The sequence below is a fragment of the Rhineura floridana genome, chromosome 7 (genome assembly GCF_030035675.1).
Source record: "Rhineura floridana isolate rRhiFlo1 chromosome 7, rRhiFlo1.hap2, whole genome shotgun sequence".
In the NCBI taxonomy this organism is placed as follows: domain Eukaryota; kingdom Metazoa; phylum Chordata; class Lepidosauria; order Squamata; family Rhineuridae; genus Rhineura; species Rhineura floridana.
This window is the reverse complement of record NC_084486.1, coordinates 99,544,509-99,567,811: the sequence shown is the minus strand read 5'-3', so window position 1 is coordinate 99,567,811 and position 23,303 is coordinate 99,544,509. Positions and strand designations below refer to the sequence as shown.

General features: G+C 39.4%; 1 protein-coding gene across 6 annotated transcripts in view; it reads left to right on the top strand.

The window, feature by feature from the left end:
* LOC133389305 (glypican-5-like) overlaps nt 1-22,691 on the top strand; it is a 699,994-nt gene extending 677,303 nt beyond the window's left edge. For 2 of the 6 annotated variants that reach the window (XM_061636699.1, XM_061636700.1), the window contains exon 10: nt 16,216-22,691. In XM_061636699.1, coding sequence (XP_061492683.1) covers nt 16,216-16,406 — 191 coding nt within the window. In that variant the 3' untranslated portion in view covers nt 16,407-22,691. The remainder of the gene's footprint in view (nt 1-16,215) is intronic. The other 4 variants (XM_061636697.1, XM_061636701.1, XM_061636698.1 and 1 more) reach the window with 3 other exon arrangements.
* Nucleotides 22,692-23,303: the final 612 nt, after the last annotated feature.

Sequence of the window (23,303 nt, the reverse complement as noted above, 5' to 3'; positions counted from 1 at the left end):
TTATGATTTCAGATATGGGTGTGTAGGTATGTATAGGAAGAGGCATTCCTTCAGATCCAAAGATCCCAAGACATACAGGGTCTGGAAATAAACTGGAATCCAGTGAAACAGACAGAGCCAGCATAATATGTTCATAATGCCTGTCCCCACTTAGAGCTCCTGATATCATATTCTGTGAATTTGTCTAATCCTCCTTTTAAGCCATCTAAATTATTGGCCAATACCACATGGCAGTGAACTTCGTCAATGACTTGTGTGAAGAAATACTTTCTTTTGTCTGCCTTGAATCTACTGTATAACATGACTTCCCAGAGGCAATTGCTGGCGAACAAACAATGGATCAGGGCATACTTTGCTTCTTGTAAGCATCTGACTAGCCATGTATGGAAATAGGATGCTACACTAGTTAACCATCGATCTGATTTAGCTGTGATCTGTGACCACAGCTCACATGGTTACCAATGTGCAAGATTTGATGTTCTCTGTGTTTCTTTACAGCTTTTTCTTTTAAAAAACCTAGAAGAGTTCCACAATCCTGAAAGTTTGTATATTTTTTGCTACAGATGTTTCACAAATAATAGGCATCTTCTCAGTTTGGAGCATCTTCAGAGTTGTAATTAATTTAAATGATAACCATAAATGAGGTTAAACTTGCTAACCCTTTTCTTCTCTGTGTGACTATTTTCTGCAAGGGACTAATTTACATCAAATGTGAGTTTTGTTCTCTCACATTCAGAACACAGAACAGGAAACTGCATGAAATAACCAGTGTTCCCCAATGCAAATGGTCTCCATAAGCTACCTTTCTAGTTTTGAAATACTGTATTATGCAACAAAAATTAATGGGAAAATGTGTTCATAGCAAACACACAAGCATAGTCCATCCCACTTCAGCTGAAGAGAAGCCTTTTTTTGGCCAAAAGCTAATTAGATCATCTGAATGCAGTCAACAGCCATAGCATTTTAAATTATTGCTAATATTTTTCCTTCTTAATTGCAGCTCCTAGTTGTGGGGTGATATTTAGCAGATGTCTTCAGCGATTGGCCTGTGATCATTTCTAAGGACTCAGAGTGGCAGGGATACCTGGTCTTTGAAGCTAGTAGCAGGCATTACTGGGTAGTCACAAAAACCATTTCTACATTCCTGGCATCCCCCAAATGCTTGTTAAATTTAACGGACTTTTTGAGTGATCGAGTGCACTCTAGATTAGGGTCATTGCCTTTCCTTGTGAAGAACAGACTTTTGAGGCTTATCTATTGGTTGCAGTAGTGTTGGGAGTTTGTTTATATTGTGATCTTTAGTTGCTTCCTTGGTTCCAATGACGTTTACATTACAGGAACTAGAAACTTTGTGATTCCCAACTTGTGTGTCAGGTTGTACTGTAATGCCTACTGATTTGCAATATATACGTTTGTCTGTGCAATGATGCACCATTCAACCTCTACAAATCTAAAATCCAAAACCTTGGGTAGCCTGTGTTATAAAAAGCAAAACAGATGTTTCAAACGGCTTAGCCTGTTTGCTTTCTTCTGGGCCCATGCATTTCAGTGTGATCTTGAAACAGGCTCTGTACAATACAAGCAGAAGTTCTGGATGTGTGTATGGGAGTGACTGTGTGTGTGCCTAGTTTGGTATATTATCTGCCTCTTGGCTGTGGTTTTCAATTATTTGTTTCAAAAGAAATAAACTGGCATTTTTATCACACAACAGTTATCTCTGTCAGTTTTCTCCATTGCCCCCCCCCCCAAATAGGATTTTATTGTTCCACATGAAAATCACCATCCCTTGCTCTACCAGTTGTATATCAATGGAAACATAAAAACACAGACAGGCTTTCTTGCCATGCCACCTCAAAGAAGATTTCATATTTAGCATAGTTATGCAATGAAACTGTTTTATGTTATGTCGTATGGGATGAAAATACAACATTGCAAATGATGCATAAGTTCTGTGTGTCACTTTCTTGAAGACAACTCACCCCTCCTTTTTGTGTTATTAGTTTTATTTGTGTAACTTACAACTGCAATGACTGGAGACTGGAGGCCCTGTATTGCAAAGGTGAGGAACCTTTTTTAGCCTAAGGGCCACATTCCTTCATTGACTACCTTCCAGGGGCCACATGCCAGTGGCAGTCAGGGCCAGAGGCAAAAGAAGGGAGAGAAGCTGGTGTGACTTTGTACATTTGGCTGCATTCCAGCCTTGCAAAGGTCAGAGGGTCTGTACACACATGCACATTTTCCCATCCCCCATCCAGGCAAGCAAGAGGCATTATCACAGTTCAAGAACATACTCCAGGCATGCAAAAGCACTCATGGTGGGGGTGGAGCAAGATCAGTGAAGGGTGTGACTTGCTGAGAGGGGTGTGGTCTGGAGAGTGTCCCCAAAGTCAGATAGAGGGGCATCATTCAGCCCCATGACCTGAGGTTCCCCCATCCCAATGTATTGTACGGCAGAACAGGCGGAGGATAACAATGTGTACGTTACAACGGCTGTGAAGGCGGATGAAGGCTGCAGCAGATAAAAGACTTCCAATCATCATGGTATCCATGCCATTGGATCAAAGCCTTTTTCTGTCAAGACTGTGTGTTGATCGTCGTGCACCGATCTCCCCACATAAAACAAATTCACACACAGGCATCTTCCAACCAAATTATCTTGGAAGACAATCTTACTCAGTCACAAGTGATCGCCAACCACCAACCACTAGTAGCATCAACAGGGAGGGGAAAAGAAACTCAGGCCCCATCCAGATCCAAAGCAGCCTCCCCCATTTGGATCCACAAACATGCCCCTTTTATCCTCCCCACCACCATAGCACCAAGAGTTGAAAGCAACAGCAGTAGACATGAGCAATAGTTTCTGAGGATGAAGAGTGAGATCACACTCATACCATACGTGTCTTCCATTTTTATTCTACCTTAAACAATCATGGCTTCCCCCAAAAAAAATTATGGGAAGTGTACCTTGTGAAGGGTGCTGATAGTTGTTAGGATACCCCTATTCCCCTCATGGAGCTACAGTTTCCAGAGTTCTTTGGGAAGAGGGACTGACATCTGTAGCTCTGTGAGGGGAATAGGAGTGGAATAAATGTATGATGTGAATGTGGCCTGAGATCAGAGCTTGGAAAAGTTACTTTTTTGAACTACAACTCCCATCAGCCCCAGCCAGCATGGCCACTGGATTGGGCTGAGGGGAGTTGTAGTTCAAAAAAGTAACTTTTCCAAGCTCTGCCTGAGATATGCAAAATTCCACACTCTGTGACACCCTCCCAGGGGCCATTGGATTGCACCCTTCCAGAGCTTGGAAGTAACTAGTTACAAGTAATTTATTACTTTTTTGCTGGTAATAGAACGAGTAGTAACTTCATTACTTTTGAGGAGTAATTGTAATGTTTCCAGCATTACTTTTGCGCATTGGGGGGGAGCAGGGGAAGTCTTCTGCTCCTCTGATTTGTGAATAAAAATCATGTGCTTCAAATTGGGCTTCTGTGCAGCGTTGTTCTTCCTTCATGCTCTATGGGTGCTTAGGAGGTGACAAGGGAGGAGGTGGAGAGCGAGAGAGGGTGGAGAAAACAATTGTTTAAAAATTGACAGGAGCGGAAGGAGAAAAGAGCTGGAGGCAATATATATATACAAAAAATATGTGTGTTGGGGTATCATCATTGCTGGGGGTGGGGTGAGGGGATGTGAGATGTTGTTATGCTATTCTGTTAATCAGATAAAAAAAATATTCTACTACCCTCTGTGTGTGTGTGCTCATTTTTAATGTTGTTTTAGGCTACTTAGATGTGCAGCAGCCAAGGCCAGCACCTTGTAGGCAATTAAAAAAAAAAGGTAACTAAAATGTAATTGTAGCAATTACGTTTGAGTAAAAGTAAAGTAATCAGTTACTTTCAGAGCAATTGTAATTGCAACGGTAATTACTACTTTTAGGGGCCATGTAACTGTAACTGTAATTTATTACTTTTTAAAAGTAATCTTCCAAGCTCTGCACCCTTCATTATCTTTTATAAACAATTTGCTTCCTTCTCAGCTTTGTCACTTTTTTTTGGTCATCTTCGTTGTAGATTTTCTTTTCATCTTATTTTATGTAGAGGTTTTCAGTTAGTCATTTCCCCCCAATGTCTGTATTTAAGCTATGTTGTTGTTGCTGTCTGGGGAGTGGGTGGGAAAATGTGTGATTGTTTTGATAAAGAAAATTTGTTATTAAAAAAAAGTTAAAGAAAAAAGTTTTGGGAATAGTTATCAGGGTTAGGTTAGGACTTGATTTTCTTTGTGAGAAAATTGTCAGTCTTGAGCCATCATTAGAATTCACACACCATTTGTTGAAAAAGGAAGTGTGATTATATTTTTTTGAGTCAGCTGCTCCTCTTTTGTAGTTTTAAAGAAACACCGTAGTTGCTCTAATTGACAAAGAAAAACAGTAAACATACTACCCCCTTCCGGTTAAATCTGCTGTACTTTGGGGAGATCTAATATTTTGTTCTGTGAAAAACTGGTACAAGCAACTCTGGACTCATGGCTAGTATTTTACAAAAGAAATTCTAAACCATATTTATGTTCACTTAAGCAGCCATATTTACATTCATAACATTCTTTCTTTTTATTGCTTGAATGCATTTGTTTTGACTTCAATGTTTAGCAATGTGAATTGACTCTTTGGTCTGAGGTTTTGTGACTGGGGGCTTGAGCCAGTAATAGTTAGCAAAATGCTAACAACCCCTAAGCACTGAACTTTGCCCTTTGCCCTGTGCCAAGAGAACAAGGAATTGGATCTGCATCTCCCACACCTGATCTGCACCTCCTACACTAATGTGTAGGATATATATATATATCCAAATGCATTTTAAAATGTGTATTTTGAGATAAAATGTATTAAAAATAATTATGTATATAAATGTGATTTTTTAAAACTTTTTTTAAAAAATCACAGGTTAATGGGGAAATTGGATGTAACAAAATTATGAGTGAACATATGCAAAAATGATACAGATCAGAAATTAACAGATTCATCCCTATTTGTGTTTGCCATTTACCCTTGGCTTTTACCACTGGGAGTCCTCATTCATTCCAGTCCATATTTATGCATTGATTATATTTATATCTTGCTTTTCCCATATGTTGGCAAAAATGATTAACTAGTACCGAAGGAAGCCTTAGAGCCATTCTGTTTTTAATTCTAAAGACAAAAACTGCTGGCAACTAGCAGAAGAAGCATCCAAACCATGCCTATTAATCATGCATGCTACTGCATTAATAAATATCAATTGACTACTTCAGCCAGTTCCTTGGCAGAAAAGAATTCATTAGGACCCCAGATCAGCATTATGAATTCTACAGGCACGACAGTTTGAGGGTTCTCTAATTTCCACTTTCATTCTAAGAGGCATAATCTTTCATTTCTCCCATTTGTCTGCTATAGCCACATTTGAAAATAATTAGTATTGGTCATGATGTCAGGATAATGCATCATTTGGAAACTGTTTGGTGCTATTGGAAAACTGCACACTTCATGGTTATTATCTTGTTTTGAGGGTTCCTTGTTTTGGATATGTAAAAGCAATTTCAGCTAGTGATACCAAAGGTGATAAAATTGTAATAACAGTAGTGCAGCATCTACTGTAATTTAAGAGCCTGTTCCACCAGGTTGCACTTTTCTTTAATTTGCTCACAAAGCTGTCAGCCAAAATAGTCTCTTTGATCAGAGGAGAGCTCATCAACTTAGTGAACATCACTATAAATATATTTGCATTTTCCTTGAGATGGATGTCATATACCTTTTTATTCTTCTTGTGGTAACTTACCAAGCCACGGTTCAAACTCATGCAGCCTCATCTGATGCATGTTTACTTGGAAGTAATTCCTCCACTGTACTCAACAGACTTACTTCCAACTAAACATACATAGACTGCAGCCTTAGAGACCTATGCTTTAGTCCTAAATGTGCTTAACTTGAAAATAAGCTACACTGAAATCAATTAATTGTGCTTCCCAGGAAAAAATGTTTGGGGGTGGCATATTAGGCTTCAGTTCACAAGACACTTCAGAAATGTCCCGTTAAAACTCATTGTGATAGCTGTGATTCAGAGGAGGGCATATTTTAGGCATGTGGGATTGACTTTGTTTTTAGCTAGAACCCCAAGATTCCTCAACTGCAAAAGACATATGCTTGAAATTAAATAATCCTGGGGACAGAAATTTATTTCAAGTACCAGAACCAAACTGCGTTCACAGTCCTTCCACACACAAAAAACCACTCCTGGGTTCCCCACCCCATTTCAGCAATATAATTTAAGGGAATTTAAGAGAAATCCTTGCCAATTGCAAATCACCCAGATATCTAACTTCTGCCCAGAGTTGGTTGTGTCTTTTGAAGGAAATGTTTTGAGCCACCTACAGGTTTGGGCATTTTGCAATTCATATGAGGATGGTAAACCAGAAAACATAACTGATATCAAGCCAATGGAAAGTTCTCAAATATCTGCACCCTTCAATGCACCACAAGTCTTTTACCACTTTCTTCAGCTTCTTCCTGTCCAGGCCCAACAGTTAGGCTGAGTCTCTCCTGTGCAACTGAAATCAACATAGGAAGTTGCCTTATACTTATGACCTAGCTGAGGATTGTCTTACACTGACTGAAAGAGAGACTCAGACATGAGTTTTTCCTAGCCCTGCCTGGAGATGCTGGGGATTAAATGGGACATTCTGCATGCAAAGCAGATGCTCTTCCACTGAGTTACAGGCCCACCACATAGAATCCAAAGCTCATTTCACATTCATGCATGGGGCTTTCCTCACACCAGACTTCACTACCTCAGTTTTCAGTTGGAAAAAAGCATCTCCACTTGAAAATCATTTAGTATCTCAAAGCCACAGAGGCAAGACTAGGGTGTGGTGTTTTGTTCCAAACCACTTCAGCCAGTGAATGTTTGAGTTGGCTCACGGCATCTATAATTAGTCTCTGTTTGCTTGTATTCCAAACAAAATGGGCATCTCTCTTCAAACCCTACAGAGCCAATATGTTTGTCTAGCATAATGATCCATCACTTCTTATGTATACGAACACCTCGGTTGTCAGCTAAGTGCACATAGGCTGCATAAGGAATAGAGCTCATAAGTCACCATGACCTTCCTGTTCTAGGAACACAAGGTTTAGTGACACTAGTGAAGTCACAGTAGCGCCTTTCTAGTTTAACTATTAAACAATGAAACAAGGGGCAGTTTGAGCATTTCTATGCTATTCCAAGAAATTATTTTGTCATGCAAATAATGCATCAGGACTTCTTTTGAGCAACAGCTCAATTCCCCTTTCAAAGATGCAAAGATGCATTCCTGGCTGCCCTGAAGGAATTATCTGTAAGGCTGCTCCAGAAAAAGTCCTCCCTGGATGGAAGACTGCAATAACTATAGGCTGGTTATTGCCAATATTCCTTTCTGGGCAAGATGCATAAGGGGGTACAAGGCGAGAAATCCAGAACCTCTTGGATGATGAAATATATTCTCTAGATCCATTACAATCCAGCTTTAAGCCCGGCTTGGCATGTTGAATGACCTATATGATAAGAAGGGGGTAGCAACTCTACTTAATTTTCTGGACTTCTTGGTGGTTTACAATACCATTGGGCAAGGTATTCTGAAAAGGCTGTCAGGCATGGGAATTGAAATCAATGTTTGTGGTGGTTCCACTCTACCCTGGATGCTCATGCTCATAAGGTTGTGCTGGTACAGTTCCATGGCATTTTTGCAATGAAGTTCCATAGCGTTCTAGATTGGCCTCTTTGCTTTTTAACATATACATCAAACCTCTAAGTTATGTACTCTTGAAATTTGTAATGAAATATCATTAATATGCTGATGACTCACCTATATTTCCCATTTATATCTGATTCAGGTAAGGCATAGGAAGGGCTATGCTTGGATTAAGTAATTGGTCAGATGAGGGCCAATAAGCTGAAACTACTGCAGACAAGATGGAGGTGCTGTTAGCGGCTGGTTCTTTGCCTCGGACAGTTATGTTCAGTTTATTCTGGATAGGATTGAACTCCCCTTGAAGGATAAGATTTGCCATTTGGAAGCACTCATTGATCCAGCTTTGTCATTTGATGCACGTGACCTCTGTGGCATGTTGCTTGTTAACATATGTCATCTTTTACTCCTTTTGGACAAAGATAATCTTACCACAATTATGCACTCTCTATTAACCTCCAGATTAGATTACTTTAAAGTAGTGTATATACGGCTGCTTTTGAAGACTATCTGGAAACTGCAGTTAATTCAGAATATACCTGCTAGATTGCTAACTGGGCAATGGGAGCACATTTCTTCGATTCCTAAGCATGCTTGGAACCAGGGTAGGTGAAGGATCTCCTGTCTCCACTTCAGCCTGTCCTTTCCCTGAGGTCATCAAAAGAGCCTCTTCCCCAGGTGCCCTACTTAATAAGATGTGGTGATTAATGACCAGGGAGAGGACTTTCTTAGTGATTGCACCCCATCTGTAGAATGCTCTTCCCAGGGAGTCTCACCAGTTGTTGGCATTGCCATCCTTTTGGCACCAGGTGAAATCTTGTTATTTTTCTAGGCCTTTCAATAACTTTTAGCACAAAGTGGGTTGCTTTTTTTTATGATGCATTTGCCTACTTTTCTCATTTTTGCCTGTGCTATTGTTTTTCTATTTTATTCATTATATTTTTATATTATGCAAGCAATCCTGATAAATGTTATTTGAAAAGTAGGATTAAAAATCTATTGAACTTGAAATAGTATTTCTAAGTACAGCACTTGAATTTTTCCCAGAACAGTGAATGATGGTAATTGTTTATTATATGGAAGAAAAGTGTGTACCCTGAGGGACACTAGAGGGGGTGGGGTGGGGAATTCAGCCTTTTGGAATTCCTGCATGAAATTATCCAATCTGCAGCTCTCGATCTAATGTGTGGATCACAACTTAGCTATCCACATAGTTCTCAGCTGTTTAAACATATCAAAATGGGCATTTAAATATGTATTTTGACAGAAAATGCATATTTAAATATGCATTTTAGAGAAAATATGCATAAATAGATGCTTAAATTGTATTTTCAGAAGATATTTTACAATTGCGCATTAATGCATAAATGGGATGGAATGATGGATGAATACATGCAAAAGTGACATGAACTAGAAATGATCAGATTTTCTCATCCCTAGGATGGGGGCTAAAATGGTTGCTTGTTCCTTCTTGTTCTCGGTGAACCTCCCCTCATTTCTACATCTGTTGACACAGCTTTGCCAAATTCATTATTGTCATTGAGACTGCATTATAATCAAAGATAGCATTTACCAGTTATGTATAATAGCATGGGGAGTATCTGAGATTTAGTATCTGAGATTTCCCCAGGTATTCACTCCTGGTATGCCCAATATTTAAGTGGAAGCTTATTTTTCTTGTCTCAGAGATAATTCTCATCAAAGATGAATAAAACATTGCACAGCTGCTAAGTGTAGGTGTCTCCTATGAAAGGATGGCCCTGCCTGATTACAGTACTTAATCAAACACCATGTATTTAATTCTTAAAGAGAAATTTACAAAATGCCCTGTTTGCACATCTAACCTTCTACCTTTTCCATTCTAAATAGCTATGCGTACCATCATGTGGAATAATCTTTGTTATGAAACCACAGTGAACGAGAAAATTAATGTTGAAGTCCTTTCCTTAGAAAGGTTAAAGGCAGTTTTTGCTAATGTATTATTTAATGCTTATTATGTAGTGCATTAAGCAGTCAGTGCTGAGGGGAAGGCTTTTAAAAGCCAACGGCCTTTTGTTGATAGCATTCAATCTTACCTCAGATGTTTTGGTTAAGTCAATATAAGAAAAATAAATGAATTAATACATTCCAACCTGGCCAATTTATAGAGGCCAATCAAGTTACAACACTGGATATAGCCAAGTGAAAGCAGGGGATAGATTTAACTTAGTGAGGTCTTTATTTAATCAGCTGGCTCTGGAGAGTTGAAGTCAGCAGACCAAGATGATATAAGAGGCAATGGAGAGATAGTCCCTTTACTGCAGTCAAAAGGGAGCATGACAGTGATGGAAAGAGGGTCCAGGTGCTCTCAGAAAAACACATATTCCAATTATTTAATCTTAATAATTCCCTATATTGCTCATGTTCAGGCATGAGTGCCTGCCAATAAATTGTTAAGTAGCCAAAACAGCACAGCCCATGCACAAGAGGGATGGTGGTTATACCAGGAGGCTCAGGTGAACCCCAAGGTCTGTAGAAGTACCAAAACTCTTTAGAATAAAAACCAGGAGGGGCCTCCCATAAAGCCCAATGCATGCTCAATGGCCACAGAATGCTGACTGGCTTGGAGGGGGACTAGAAAACCAGAGGAAAGAGAGAATGGAATAGAGTATCCTGCAAGACGGCATGGCTTGCTAGGCTGAAAAATGAACAGGTACACTCCATAATGCAACATTTAGTTTCAAGTTCCACTTATTTACTTGAATGACAGTCTAACGCATGTCCATTTCAATGTTCTACCAATATTGTTCTTTCCCTTGAATGTTTCCTGCCTGCTCTGTTTTTGTTCAGTTCCCCAACCCCCTTTGCACAAATGGGCCATTCTTGAAAAGGCACTGTGTCTGGAACTATATTCTAAACTATGAAATGGGGTGGGTGGGGTGGGGTGACAGCTTCCTTATCTCTTATGCTGTCATTATCTACAGCAAACCGTGAACACCTCCTAGAAGCCATTAGACTTCCCCAAATGAATGTTGATATCATGATGAAGCTGTGGAGAACACAGCATTTCTTTCATGATTTATATTGCTGAGAGATTGTATTTTCAAACAGAATAAACTCATTTTTACAATCCAGAAAGAGTTTATTGATAGTTCTCTGAAGCCACTGGGCTGCAGACAGAGGTCTCAGATTACATTTCCATTTCTGGAATCCATGCCACCTATCCAGTTCGTTCTTCCAGTAAGTTATTTCTAAAGTTCAGGGACTAATTTTTAACTGTATAATATAGCCATGACATCTTTTTTTAAAGGCATATTTATGCTTCTGTTTTGTCAGCAATTACACGTTGCAGCTGTTGCTTATATGTACAGACACAAAATGAAGTTCGTCTCTGATTTAAATAAAATGAGAATTCCAGCTAGGCATAAAATAAATTTCCTGTTAATACTAAAAATTATGTGGAGGTACATGACGTGTGGAAAATATATTTTCATGTTTATTTCCTTATTATAGCCAGTGTGTGATCAAACCTACAAGTAAGGATGTGTACAGTATGCTTTGAGATACTTTACACCTTTGCAGCATGTAGTCAGCTTATATGGAAACATCATTTACAGATCATTCTGTATAACGGGTATCACTAGCTTTAGTTGTACCCTTCAACATAATTGGGAAGAAAACCAGTACCAGTATGTCAGTGGCTGAACTGTTCTTCTTTCACAGAGTGCTAAGGCCAGTATGGCACAGCAGTTAGAGTATCAGGCCAGGATTAAGGAAATCTCGGTTCAAATTCCCACATAGTCATGAAGCTCACTAGATGATCTTGGACCAATCAGTATTAGGAATGGGCAAATCAGTCTATTTCTGGTACATGACACTTTTCACATTTGTACACTCATAGGTTTGTTCTGTAATGTTTCCACATTAATCTGTGATTGGTTGTTTTTCTTTAAAAAATCTGCACTAAACTTACATACTATCTCTGAACATGTTTTCTCACAAAGTATACATTTCTAAATGTATTTTATCTAAATAAAAATATATTTTAAAAAACATCAAAATCAAAATCACAAAATTTGAAAAAAATAAAGCATATCTATATTCTGATCTACATATTAATCCAGCAGCATGAATCAGGTCAGTTCTTATCAGAATTCATAAAGAACAATGTCACTAGCGTTAAGCCTATCTTACCCTACGGTATTATTTATTTATTTATTACATTTATATCCCTCCCTTCCTCCTATAACAAAAACACTAAAACCACTTTGAAATATCTTAAAAACAAAAGACTTTTAAACATATTAAAACAAAACTTTTAAAACGTATTAAAACACTAGGGGCTCTACCCCTACTTGCTTCACTTGCCAACCCTACCTACTGTCACCAGATCCCCCATGGGTCCCCAGCCCTCCCAACTCCCTCTCTGCACATGGGTCACCAGGACTTCCCCTTCCCTCCTCTCCCATGGGTCACCAGTGCTGCCTCCCCCCCACAGGTCACCAGCCCTCCCTCCCTTCCCCCTCACCGACTAACTGACCAATCCACCCACCAAGGAGTAGACCTGGCCAGGCCCAGCCACCGCTGGGTACCTCACTCTCTTCTGCTGCTGCCCCACTCACTTCTTTACCTGCTCACTATGGGCACCGCCCCCATTGCCACCAGGCACCTTGGGTGCTGCTGCCACCAGATGGTTCGCACTGGGTGATTTGCACCACCACCGGGTGCCTCATGCAACTGGCATGCTGCCACCACTGCTGGGTGCCTCAAGCAAGCAGCGCAGTACCACCACTGCTGGGCACCTCAGGCAAGCAGCACGCTGCCGCCGCCGCCACCACCAGGCCACTCGAGCAAGCAGCAGCAGCATCACCACTGCTGCCCCGCCATGCAGTGTCATGCTATGTGTGAATGCTTCTGAGCAGGCTTGTGCCTGTGCGGAACCATGTAGCATGAATTTCACGAAAATATTATATAGGGGAAAAAATCTTTAAAACATCTTTTTAAAAAACAACCTTTAACAACATCTTAAAAAGCAATTCCAACACAGACACAGCCTGAGATAAGGTCTATACTTAAAAGGCTTGGTGAAAGAGGAAGGTTGTTGTGAGGATGCAATTAAGAGAGAGCCATGTATGCCAGTTGAGTTCTTTGAAAGATCTATGTAATATATGTAAGAAATAAATGAACCTCCATCATATTCAATCTGGGGGAAATCACCATTAGGAATGGTACGATAGGTCTATTCCTGGTCCATTACACTTTTCACATCTGTTCATTCATAAGTTTGTTCTGTATTTGTTCAACTATCAGCTTGGTTTGGCAATAGTGGGATCACTTTTTGAAATTCTTACATTTGAACTGGTTCTCTATGGAAGCTTTCCATGGCCCTAGGTTTCTAATGAACCTAGGTTTCTATTGGAAACTTGTCACAGGCTTATCTGTGGAAATCTGTCTGGTTATCAAAGCCTGGCCAATTCTTCTGTTGAAGAAATGTCTATTTGTCACACTACATAACTTTTCCATGCATATCCGTCATATCACTTTAAAACCCATCCCAAGGAGCACCAAATGAGTGTCAGATTCAGCCTAAGGAAATAGCATATGAAGATTCATTGCCTAATTTGTCACAGCTGAATTTCAAAAAAAGAGTTGAAATAATTAGGCAAAACAACGTTTGAATTTCACAAAAGTGCCACGTGCAAATTAGACTTCCTGACATATTTACAAAATTTGCGGATGATTATTATTAGGCAATAATTTAAAAATTGGTTGATTTATGGCCTTAGAATTTGGAATTTATGACCTTCTAATTTAAAATGTGCGTCTTTGCACTGCACCATTTGAATATTTGAAAACTACAAATGAAGGTTTTGATCATAAGCGGGCTTACTTCAAAACTGTACACACTTGGACTTCTTTCTGAGTAAATAGGACTGGGCAGCACATGAATTAGCTGAAATCAAACTTTTGAAATTATTCAACTTTTACTATTTGTCGAAGAAAAATGTTCAAATATTCACAGATGTGAAAAGCTCTATTAACTTTAGCAAATGAGATTATTAAACTATGACTGAACTGTTGATGAATACCCTCTGCCAAATAATCACCCAAATATAAGGATGCTGGTTTCTTGCTATTCTTCCCCCCCCCCCCATAGTCTGTGGATTTAAGTCCTACAGATAAATCCTTTAACTAGTTAATCTAAAAGATTAGAATAGTTAATCTAAAGGATTAACTGGTTTAATGATCCTGAAGTTAGTGGCTGCAACCCAACAATCAATGTGTGTTTTTCAGAGCTTGGAAAAGTTACTTTTTTTGAACTACAACTCCCATCAGCCCCAGCCAGCATGGCCACTGAATTGGGCTGATGGGAGTTGTAGTTCAAAAAAGTAACTTTTCCAAGCTCTGGTTTTGACTGTGCCTTCAGTGTGGTGTGATTGCAGTGAGTAAAACGTCAGCTATCAAATTTAATAATTATATAGCTATTATATAAATCACTTGGATCTCATACCTAACAGTCCAGTCCTACATATGTTTACTCAGAAGCAGAGATTATAGAGGTCATTTAAAAAAGGAACTAGTTTGAGTTCAACATGTCCCAAAAGGAACTAATTCCTGTTCATGTTTGTCCCTTTACAAAACAAACTGGTTCAGTTTGTTCATTTTATGGAGGGAAAGGCTATCAGTGGCTACTAGCCATGACGGCTATGCTCTGCCTCTATAGGTGGAGGCAGTTTGTTTCCAAATACCAGTTGCTGGAAACTGAAAGAGGGGAGAGTGCTCTTTCCACTCAGGTCCTGCTTGCGGATTCCCATGGGCTGATTGGCCACTGTGAGAATAGGATGCTGGACTAGATGGGCCATTGGCCTGATCCAACAGGCTCTTCTTATGTTCTTACATTATGTAGTTCATTTTCAGTTCACAATTCAAGTTCATCCAAATCAGAGGTTCTTAACCTGTGGCCCTTGGACCCCTAGGGGATCCATGGATTAGCTTTAGGGAGTCTGTGAACCGGGCACAAAAAGAAATCAATTTCCAATGCAATGAAATAAATTCCATGCATTCATTCATTCATTGGCATCCATAACTTTCATCAGATTCTCAAAGGGGTCTGTAACCCCCAAACAAGTTAAGAACCACTGGTCCAAATGACCCTCAGCAATTTTTTTTATCATTCAGTATTTTACCAGGTGATGTGCCAAAGTATTAAATATACTTAAGAAAACATCAGAACACATGCACAGTGGAATGTGAATTGTTTAATTTATTTTTCCCCACAATTATATTTAAGCTTAAAGGTCCAAAAGGGTCTAACAAGTAAAAAACACATGTAAAGAGAATAAACTTGAAGATAACCTAGAAATCATTCCAAGTTCAACCCCAAAATAAATTTCATTCACATTCTGTTCACCTGGCAATTATAGGAACTACTTTCAGGGGACTACAGGCAGGACCTGAGTGCAACTGCGCTCTTCGCACTTTTGCTCCGCAGCAACTGCTATTCAGAGGTATGCTGCCTCTGACAGTACAAGTAGAGCATAGCCGTCATGGCTAGTAGCCATTGATAGACTTATCAATCATGAATGTGTCTAATCCTCTTTTAAAGCCAAGTTGGCAGCCATCACTACATCTTGCAGTAGCAAATTAAATGGTTTAACTACATGGTATGTGAAGAAACATTTTGCCTTCCCTGAATCTTCCCACATTCAGTGTCATTTAATGATCCTAGTTTCTACTTTTAAGAGAGAGAGACTCTCTATCCATTTTCTCCACACAAAGATAATTGCACCTTTAACATGCCCCCCCATTATTTATCAGCAGGAATTACTTCTACAAGTTGTTATTTGTATCCCACCTTTCCTTCAAGAATCTCAAGGTGGTACGCATTGTTATCTCCTGCCCCATTTTATCCTCACAACAGCCCTGTGGTGTTTGTTATCCTAAGAGACTATGGCTGTGAGCACACTAGTCGCCTACAGCAAAGCATTTCCATTGGCCACACCTGGAGGGGCAACAGGTTGATCTGCCAATCAGTTGCAGAATCTGTTTGAAGCTGATTTTTTTTAGCTAATCCCACCAGGTTTTACAGTAAAAAGGGGCAGGGTTTGACTAGCATCATGTGGCCCCGTTTTCCAAAAAGAGAGGTGGAGACACACTGGAACAGAAAGTGTGTCTCTACCCTGTGACTGGGCCAAGGTCATCCAGTGAGTTTCATGGCTGACTGGGGATTTGGACCCTGCTTTCCCAGGGCCTGGTTCAACACTCAAATTGCCCTAAGGTGCCATTCTAAGAACACTTATTGGGAATAAATTCCATTTAGTTTAACAAGACTTACTTCTGAGTAAACAAATTTAAGAGTACACTGCATGTCTTATTTTTAACTGATAGATTGTAATGGTGATGGGGCTTCAGCAAAGAACATTTTGTATTTGTCAAACTATGTCAACTAAGAAACTAACATTCTTTGTACATGTGTGCTTTTTCCTTCAGATGTTCTCATAGCTATTCTCGAAGATGGGAATGAAACAAGCCCAACTGTAAGAAAGATGGACACCGCAACTACAGCTACTATAAAAACATCTCCGAAACATAAAGCGGACAGAGATATGGGCAACCGAGCTTCAAGTTCCTTGCTCTTTATTATTACAGCCTTTGCAGTTTTGTGGCACTCTTTGTTGTAGCTGCATTACACTGCAGTAACTGTGCAGTTTCTACTCACTGTCATTTATACCTACAGCCTTATCCAAGTAAAAACAAAGTTTAATGCCTCTCTTAATGGTGCACTCTAGTATTATGTGGTATGTTAGTATAAGCGCTAAACATTAGTCTGGGATCGGCTAATAGCAAGCATCTCAGTGTCTGCACAGTATCTGGAGATGGTTCTTGATAACATCTCATCTACTCAAGATGTTAAAAAAGGATGAAGACAGAAAACCTGAGTAGATTTAAGTTATTGTGATAGATACAATTAAGAATGTTAAAGTTGTAAATTAATATGTTGGCACTTACCCCTTTTTACTTGTTGGATAATGGACTGCTGCCTATTTGGTTGATCATTCATGTGAATTTTACTGTGTAATTGGTTTTCAGGTACAAATCAAGAATAAGTTATATCTTTAGGGATCAGATGCTTTATTATAAGCAAAGTACAGCACTATCTTCCATTTGGATGAAATTCTGAAGTGGTCAGGAAAATCATAGCATGTTTGAATCTCTTCTTTTCTTTCTTAATGTTTAGGATGTAGAAAGCAATATAAGAACCATATGCTGTGTTTAATGTATCAGTATAGTTGCCTTAACCATTACCGACATGTAGAAACACTTCCCAAGTTATTTTGAAGCACATAGAAGTGTTTCACTGCCCATGTATTTCATTACCAGATGCTTAAGACTTCACTATGTTGTGAATATCTGTCAGACATAAACGAGGAAGGGGGAGCATTAGATTGCTGAGACAAAAACAGTCACTTATTTAAGGCCCCATCTACACTATACATTTAAAGCAGTATCATACCACTTTAAACAGTCATGACTTTCCCCCAAAGAATACTGGGAACTGTAGTTCATTAAGGGTGCTAGGAGTTGTTATAAGACCCCTATTCCCCTCACAGAGGTACAATTTTCAGAGTGATCTAAGAGTCAGTCCCTCTTCCCAAGGATCTCTGGGAATTGTAGCTCTGTGGGGGCAATAGGGTTCTCCTGACAACTCTCAGAGCCTTTAACAAACTGCAGTTCCTGGGATTCTTTGGGGAAAGCCATGACTTTTTAAAGTAGTATGATACTGCTTTAATTGTATAGTGCAGATGGGGCCTAAATATCTTTCTAGTTCCAGTTGTCTAGTCTAGTGTAACAAGTGAGGTAACAAAAGCCCTGATCCAGAGATCCTTACCTACAGCTGCGGGGCTACATATCCGTTAGAGCAGAGGTGGGGAGCTTGTGCCCTCCAACTTTCATCCGTGCCAGCCACAGCCAACATGGCCAATGGTCTGGGATGATGTCAGCTGTAGTGCAGCCACATCCCGAGGGCCACAAGTTCCCTGTCCCTTTGTTAGAGGGAACAGGATGGGGAGGGTTTGAAATCAGTCCCTTAATGTCCTTTACAAACAGGTGATCAGCACTGTTAAAGGTGACAAAGCCAACCATCTGTTTTGTGGGAGTATGCATGATCTCAGTCCAGCAAATATGACTCCCCCACTCTGGGTAACAACATCCTCTTACACATCTCTGAAGAACAGTGTGCCCAATAATTTCTGTTTAATTACATTTCATGTTCTGTTGTGCTATGATAGCAAAAATAAATACAAAAGAAACATTAACCTAGAATAATAAATTACAGTATTTGCTACTTTTTCTCTAATACATATTTTCAATTTTTTGTCATTGTAATGAGGGCTTTTCAGTTATTAAATGAAATGGATGTGTTTTACAGCTTGAGAAGAAGTTACAACACCACCATTAGATGGGAGAGGGCTAATACATGTATTTTTGACAACTCTTTTTACAGTGCCATTGAAAATCTCTACAATACAATCTGAGTCAAATTAACAGTTAGAAGTCATTATGCCTAAGATTTATATTTACTAAACAAAGCTAGTCATTCACATAACTGAACAGTAGTTTTCATGATACAGAATATTACAATGTACAGTTTTATAAGATATAATGTAAAATATTTGCCTTTGATTTGTGTGTGTGATATATATGTGTGTAAAAACATTTACTTTAGCAATTTGATTTCCTTAAAATGTATACTCAGTCTAGTGCACCAATCCTTGTAAGCCAATGTGTGTAGGACTGAAGTGTAAGACATAACTAAACAACTGTTTTTGTAGGCACTGGAGTTTTGATGTGCACACAGAATTCTTTTCCCTCATGGGCTTCCCCATTCACATCAGTAGCATATTCAGTGCATGTATGGTGGTATTCCATGTGTGCAGAGTGTACTTAGGCCTATGCATCACGGAGCACTGCCTTTACACCCATATTTGTCTCTTATTATTAGATTCCCTTATCTTCATGTTTTAAAATGTAAGGCCATTTCACAGCCAAAGGTAAGCACTTTTGTCTCATTGATCTCAGTGGAAGATTTTAAAAATGTCCTTAATTAATAATCTTCATTAATAATCAACACCTATATGATTGCTGATGAGAACTAAAGGGCTTGTTATAGTTCCTTAATTCACACTAGGAATTGTTCCCCAACAAAGCAATATTGTACAAGACACAGTTGTACTCACAGTTAAGTTTTTGCAATTAAGTACAATGTGTAAAGGAAGCAATCTTACTGATCAGATACCAGCACTCTGTTAGACTTGTATCAGATTTTGAATACTTCATTTATGGTGTTAAAAAAAGAATAAACTGAATTTGAATTATCTGTTAGTGTTATCTCCAAAATACTGGAACTGTTTCAAATTCACACTGAAAAACTGGCATTATGAAGGAGTATACTGCCATGATATATATAAGCACCATTCTTTGGAGATTGGTACAAGGCACAGTGTTTTCCCCAAGGTATTAAGATTGTCCATGAGAAAATAAAATTCATATGTTGGAGGACTGCAGCAAATATTCTTTTGTGGTTTTAACTGAACATAGGGTTGCAGCCATTGACCATAGTACCAACCCCTACACAGACAGATGTTTCCTGTTCTTTTTACAAAGCAAACACCTCTTACAGAACAATTCATAGAGTTCCCTGGGAAAATGGATAGACTGTTAAACCACTTTGCGAATTGTAGCCCTGTGAAGGGAATAGGGGGCTCCTAACAACTCTTGGGACCTTTAATAATCTGCAGTTCCTATGATTCTTTGGGGGAAGCCACAGCTGTTTAAAGTGGTATGATACTGCTTTAAATGTGCAGTGTAGATGTGGTCTCACTCTACTCTGAGTATGCCCAACAGCTGATATCACCCACTGTTTCTAACCAAAATTCCCTGGCTATGTCATGAAATACCCAGAAATTCCATTAGAGAACAACTATGAATCATTTTATCTCCATGCAGAATGTGTTAAAACCATCACACGGAGTTATACAGTTTGTATTTTATCATTGCATTTCATCATCATCTCTTTTTGGGGAATTTTTTGCTGTTAATAATTTGCAATTACACTATTTGCATCTAATATACGCTGCCATACTAGAAATCATTTGTTGCATGGTATAGGCAATTAACATTTGCTCACTCTGTCTGTTACAAGAGGGCATGTCATTTGTACATTGTGCCCTTTTAGTGCACCTAATTAATGCCATTGTGAAATACTCTCCAGATGATGAACACTGAATTTGGGGAGGGGGGGGAAGGAATGGATTGCTAATTTTATACATTCTTTGCAATTGTACAGTTCTGAAATGCTTTTCAACTAGAATCCTGTTCTCACATGGTAGGCTTTTAAAATGGTCTGTGCTGGACATATCTTGTCAACAATAAGTCCAGCATACCTGATTTACATTGTAATGGGATATGTTCTTATCTTTCAAATGTACTGTATTCCTCTGTATTCTACCATTCCTTTGCTCATTGAGAAAGGAATGGTGAGGGTGTCAATGATCAAGGATTTTGTGCTGAGCTTGTGAAAACTGGGTTACATTGTTTAAAACCATCTGAATTCACTTTTTAAAGTGTTTTTGTAACTTAGATATAAAGATGTTCCTGCCTTAACTGACATCAGAAGCATGATTTCTATTGAGGCAAATTAAATTTGAATGCAGCTAACAAGGCAATTCAGTTATTTACAATTGATACCCAAGGCTTAAGAGTTAGGTTGCTTTAGTTCAGACTAAAACCCAGAGCAGATTCCACTGCCCCACTGACATGGAGACACCAGCCTCTCTGCCTCCAAGACTAAGATTGCCCATCTTCTAATTTTGGGGCTTGTGTAACTTCCTTACACTTGTCCTGCTGTACTCATTCCTGAGTACCTCTGCATTCCAGAGATCTATGTGCACAGCAGTGAGACTGCACAGCATTTCTTGTACTCAGGGATCTCCATAATCAAACATACATTGTTGGCTATGGATTTGCCTGAGAGGTAACTGGGCAGTGGAATCACAAAAGAACACCACATGATCAGGCCTAAATGGTGAATATATGGGTTTTTTCCCCAGTAAGGATAACGGGTTTCTTGTACATGCAGGATCCAAGCTGAAAGAGTGATCCTTTTACAGAAACCTATATCTGCACATAAATGGTTCTTGCTGGATTAAGACAAAAACCTCTGATCAACGTTTAGACTTGCCTTATTTTTTATGTAATGCCTGTGACATCTATGCAGCATTACAGCATTAAGTATAACTGTTACTATTCATTTCTGTGCTGGCCTAGAATAGCATCTTTGCTTTCGTTATGATTCTTTGGATTTAAATAATGCATAGTCCACTATACTTTATGTCCTGCTTTTATGATAAGGACTATCAGCTTCCCCATATTGCAGTAGTGTCAAAATCTGCACATGCATGAAGCCCGTGCAAATAGCTTAGGGCTCTTTCATAACATTCTGTTTAGTGGTATTTATTCTGGTTCTGCTATTGTCTCAGTGCCTGCTCTAAAGAGCTTTCTCCATGGCTGTACACACCATACAATTCAAGCATACTTAAAGCACATTATTTTCCCCAAAAGAATCCTGGGAACTGTAGTTTGTTGAGAGTAATGGCAATTGTAGTTCTATGAGGGGTAAACTACAATTAGCAGGATTCTTTGGAGGAAACTAGGGGCTTTACCCCTGCATGGTTTGCATGCCAACCCCAACCCCTGGCATCCCCCCCGGTACTCCACCAATCCTCACAACACCCCCAGTGCCTCCAGGCATTGGTGCATGTCAGTTGCCATGGGCCTGCTCCCCTTGCCTGTTCCTGTGATACTGCAGGTTCCTGCTGCTGCTCTGTGCAGTTGTTCCCCATCAAATGCTGCTGCTCCCCCCTCAGCAAACGCTACCTCCATCCAGCTGGATGCCCAGGCTGCTGCCGCCACCCCCCCACCTAGGCCACTTACCTGCCTCCCGCCTGCCTTTCTTTCATCCTGCCCCTTAGCTTTGAGCCCAGTACAGCTTGGTCACACTGTAGTTTGCAGCGAACTGCATCATGCTGTGTTAGGGGCTTATCAAAATACAGTATAGAGATATTATGTGGCTTTAAATGTATGGTGTGTACTCAGCCCACTTGAGTTGGAAGTTCAACAATGATTCAACAACCACCACCTCTACTTCACTAGGGGCTGAGAATTGTAAAGGTCTTGTTTAGAACTTAGGCAGAAAGAATGATGACTAGCAACTACTAGTGCAACAGACTAGTACAATGCAAGTACAAAAAGATAAAACAAGAAAAAGATTGCAGCTTTAAGTCTAATTCATGAAATCCAATATATCCTCTGATTGCCATGAAAAAATGTTTTGAACTGCCATCTGTGAAAATAGTTAATACAGGCAAAACATGTGCTTAAAACAGTGTTCTACACCAATGTTCAGAAAGCAGTTTATAAAGATAAGAGTGCATGAAAATTTCATTTTCAATGGACTACTGTAAATAATGAAAATAGCCAATCATTCTTTATACACACACAGTGCTCCTGAAACCTGTCTGTGGAACTAAGAGCCTATTACTACATTCAGGATTACAGCCTAGACTTTTAAAAACGTTATTCCTGGCCTGATTTTTGAAATAACATTTTATTGGAAATTGGGTCATCTGAAGATTTTTCACATTAATTTAATTGCTGATATTTTAAGATTTCTTAATCCAGCACCATATTCAAATATTGACATAATACTGAACAAACTCATCAACTTTTTCTGGTGTATAATGTGCATGGGGGATCCAAGTTCTCAAAACAGTCAAGAGTCATTGTCTTAGCAATGACCAGGGAGGAGACACTGAAAAATTGCAATAGTGTGATGATTTGTAAGTTACAATGATTTCTGTATAACTAATAATAAACAATAATCAGAAATTATATCTGTTGCTGGAGGGTTTGTATGTTTATTGAGGATTTTCAAATACATCTGTACAATTCACATCAAGGAGTCAGTATGCGAGATATGGCTCAATAAAGTGATTCCCTGTAGGAAAGACATCAATTGCTTTGGCTACTTTTGCCTCTGGCATGCAGCTCCTAGGAGATTCCCCATGAGGAATTGCAGACCTTTGGCTGAGAAAGGTCCCCCACTCCTGCTACAAAGGGATCCTGCCCACATTTTTGTTCAGTTGGTCCAGAAACCTTCCAAAGCTTGATTAGCTTCATAGTTGGCTTGGTCAGTTCAAGGATTGCACATCTCCCTTACTTCCAGGGATCAAGGACTTCCCTGAGCTGTGTCTACTGGGCTAGCTAAAGCTCTACTCAGTTCTATGGAGCCTTAAAAAATCAGTTCTTGAAGATCTTAGAAAACTGCCTTATCCTGTAAGTCAAACCATATGTCCATCCAACACATTCTTGTTTACATTGACTGGCAGCTGCTCTCCAGGGTTTCAGGTAGGAGTCTTTCCCAGTCCTACCTGGAGATGACAGGGATTGAACCTGGGATCTTTTACATGCAAAGTGGGTGCCTGACACTGAGCTCAATGGCAGCTGGTCACCACTGGACC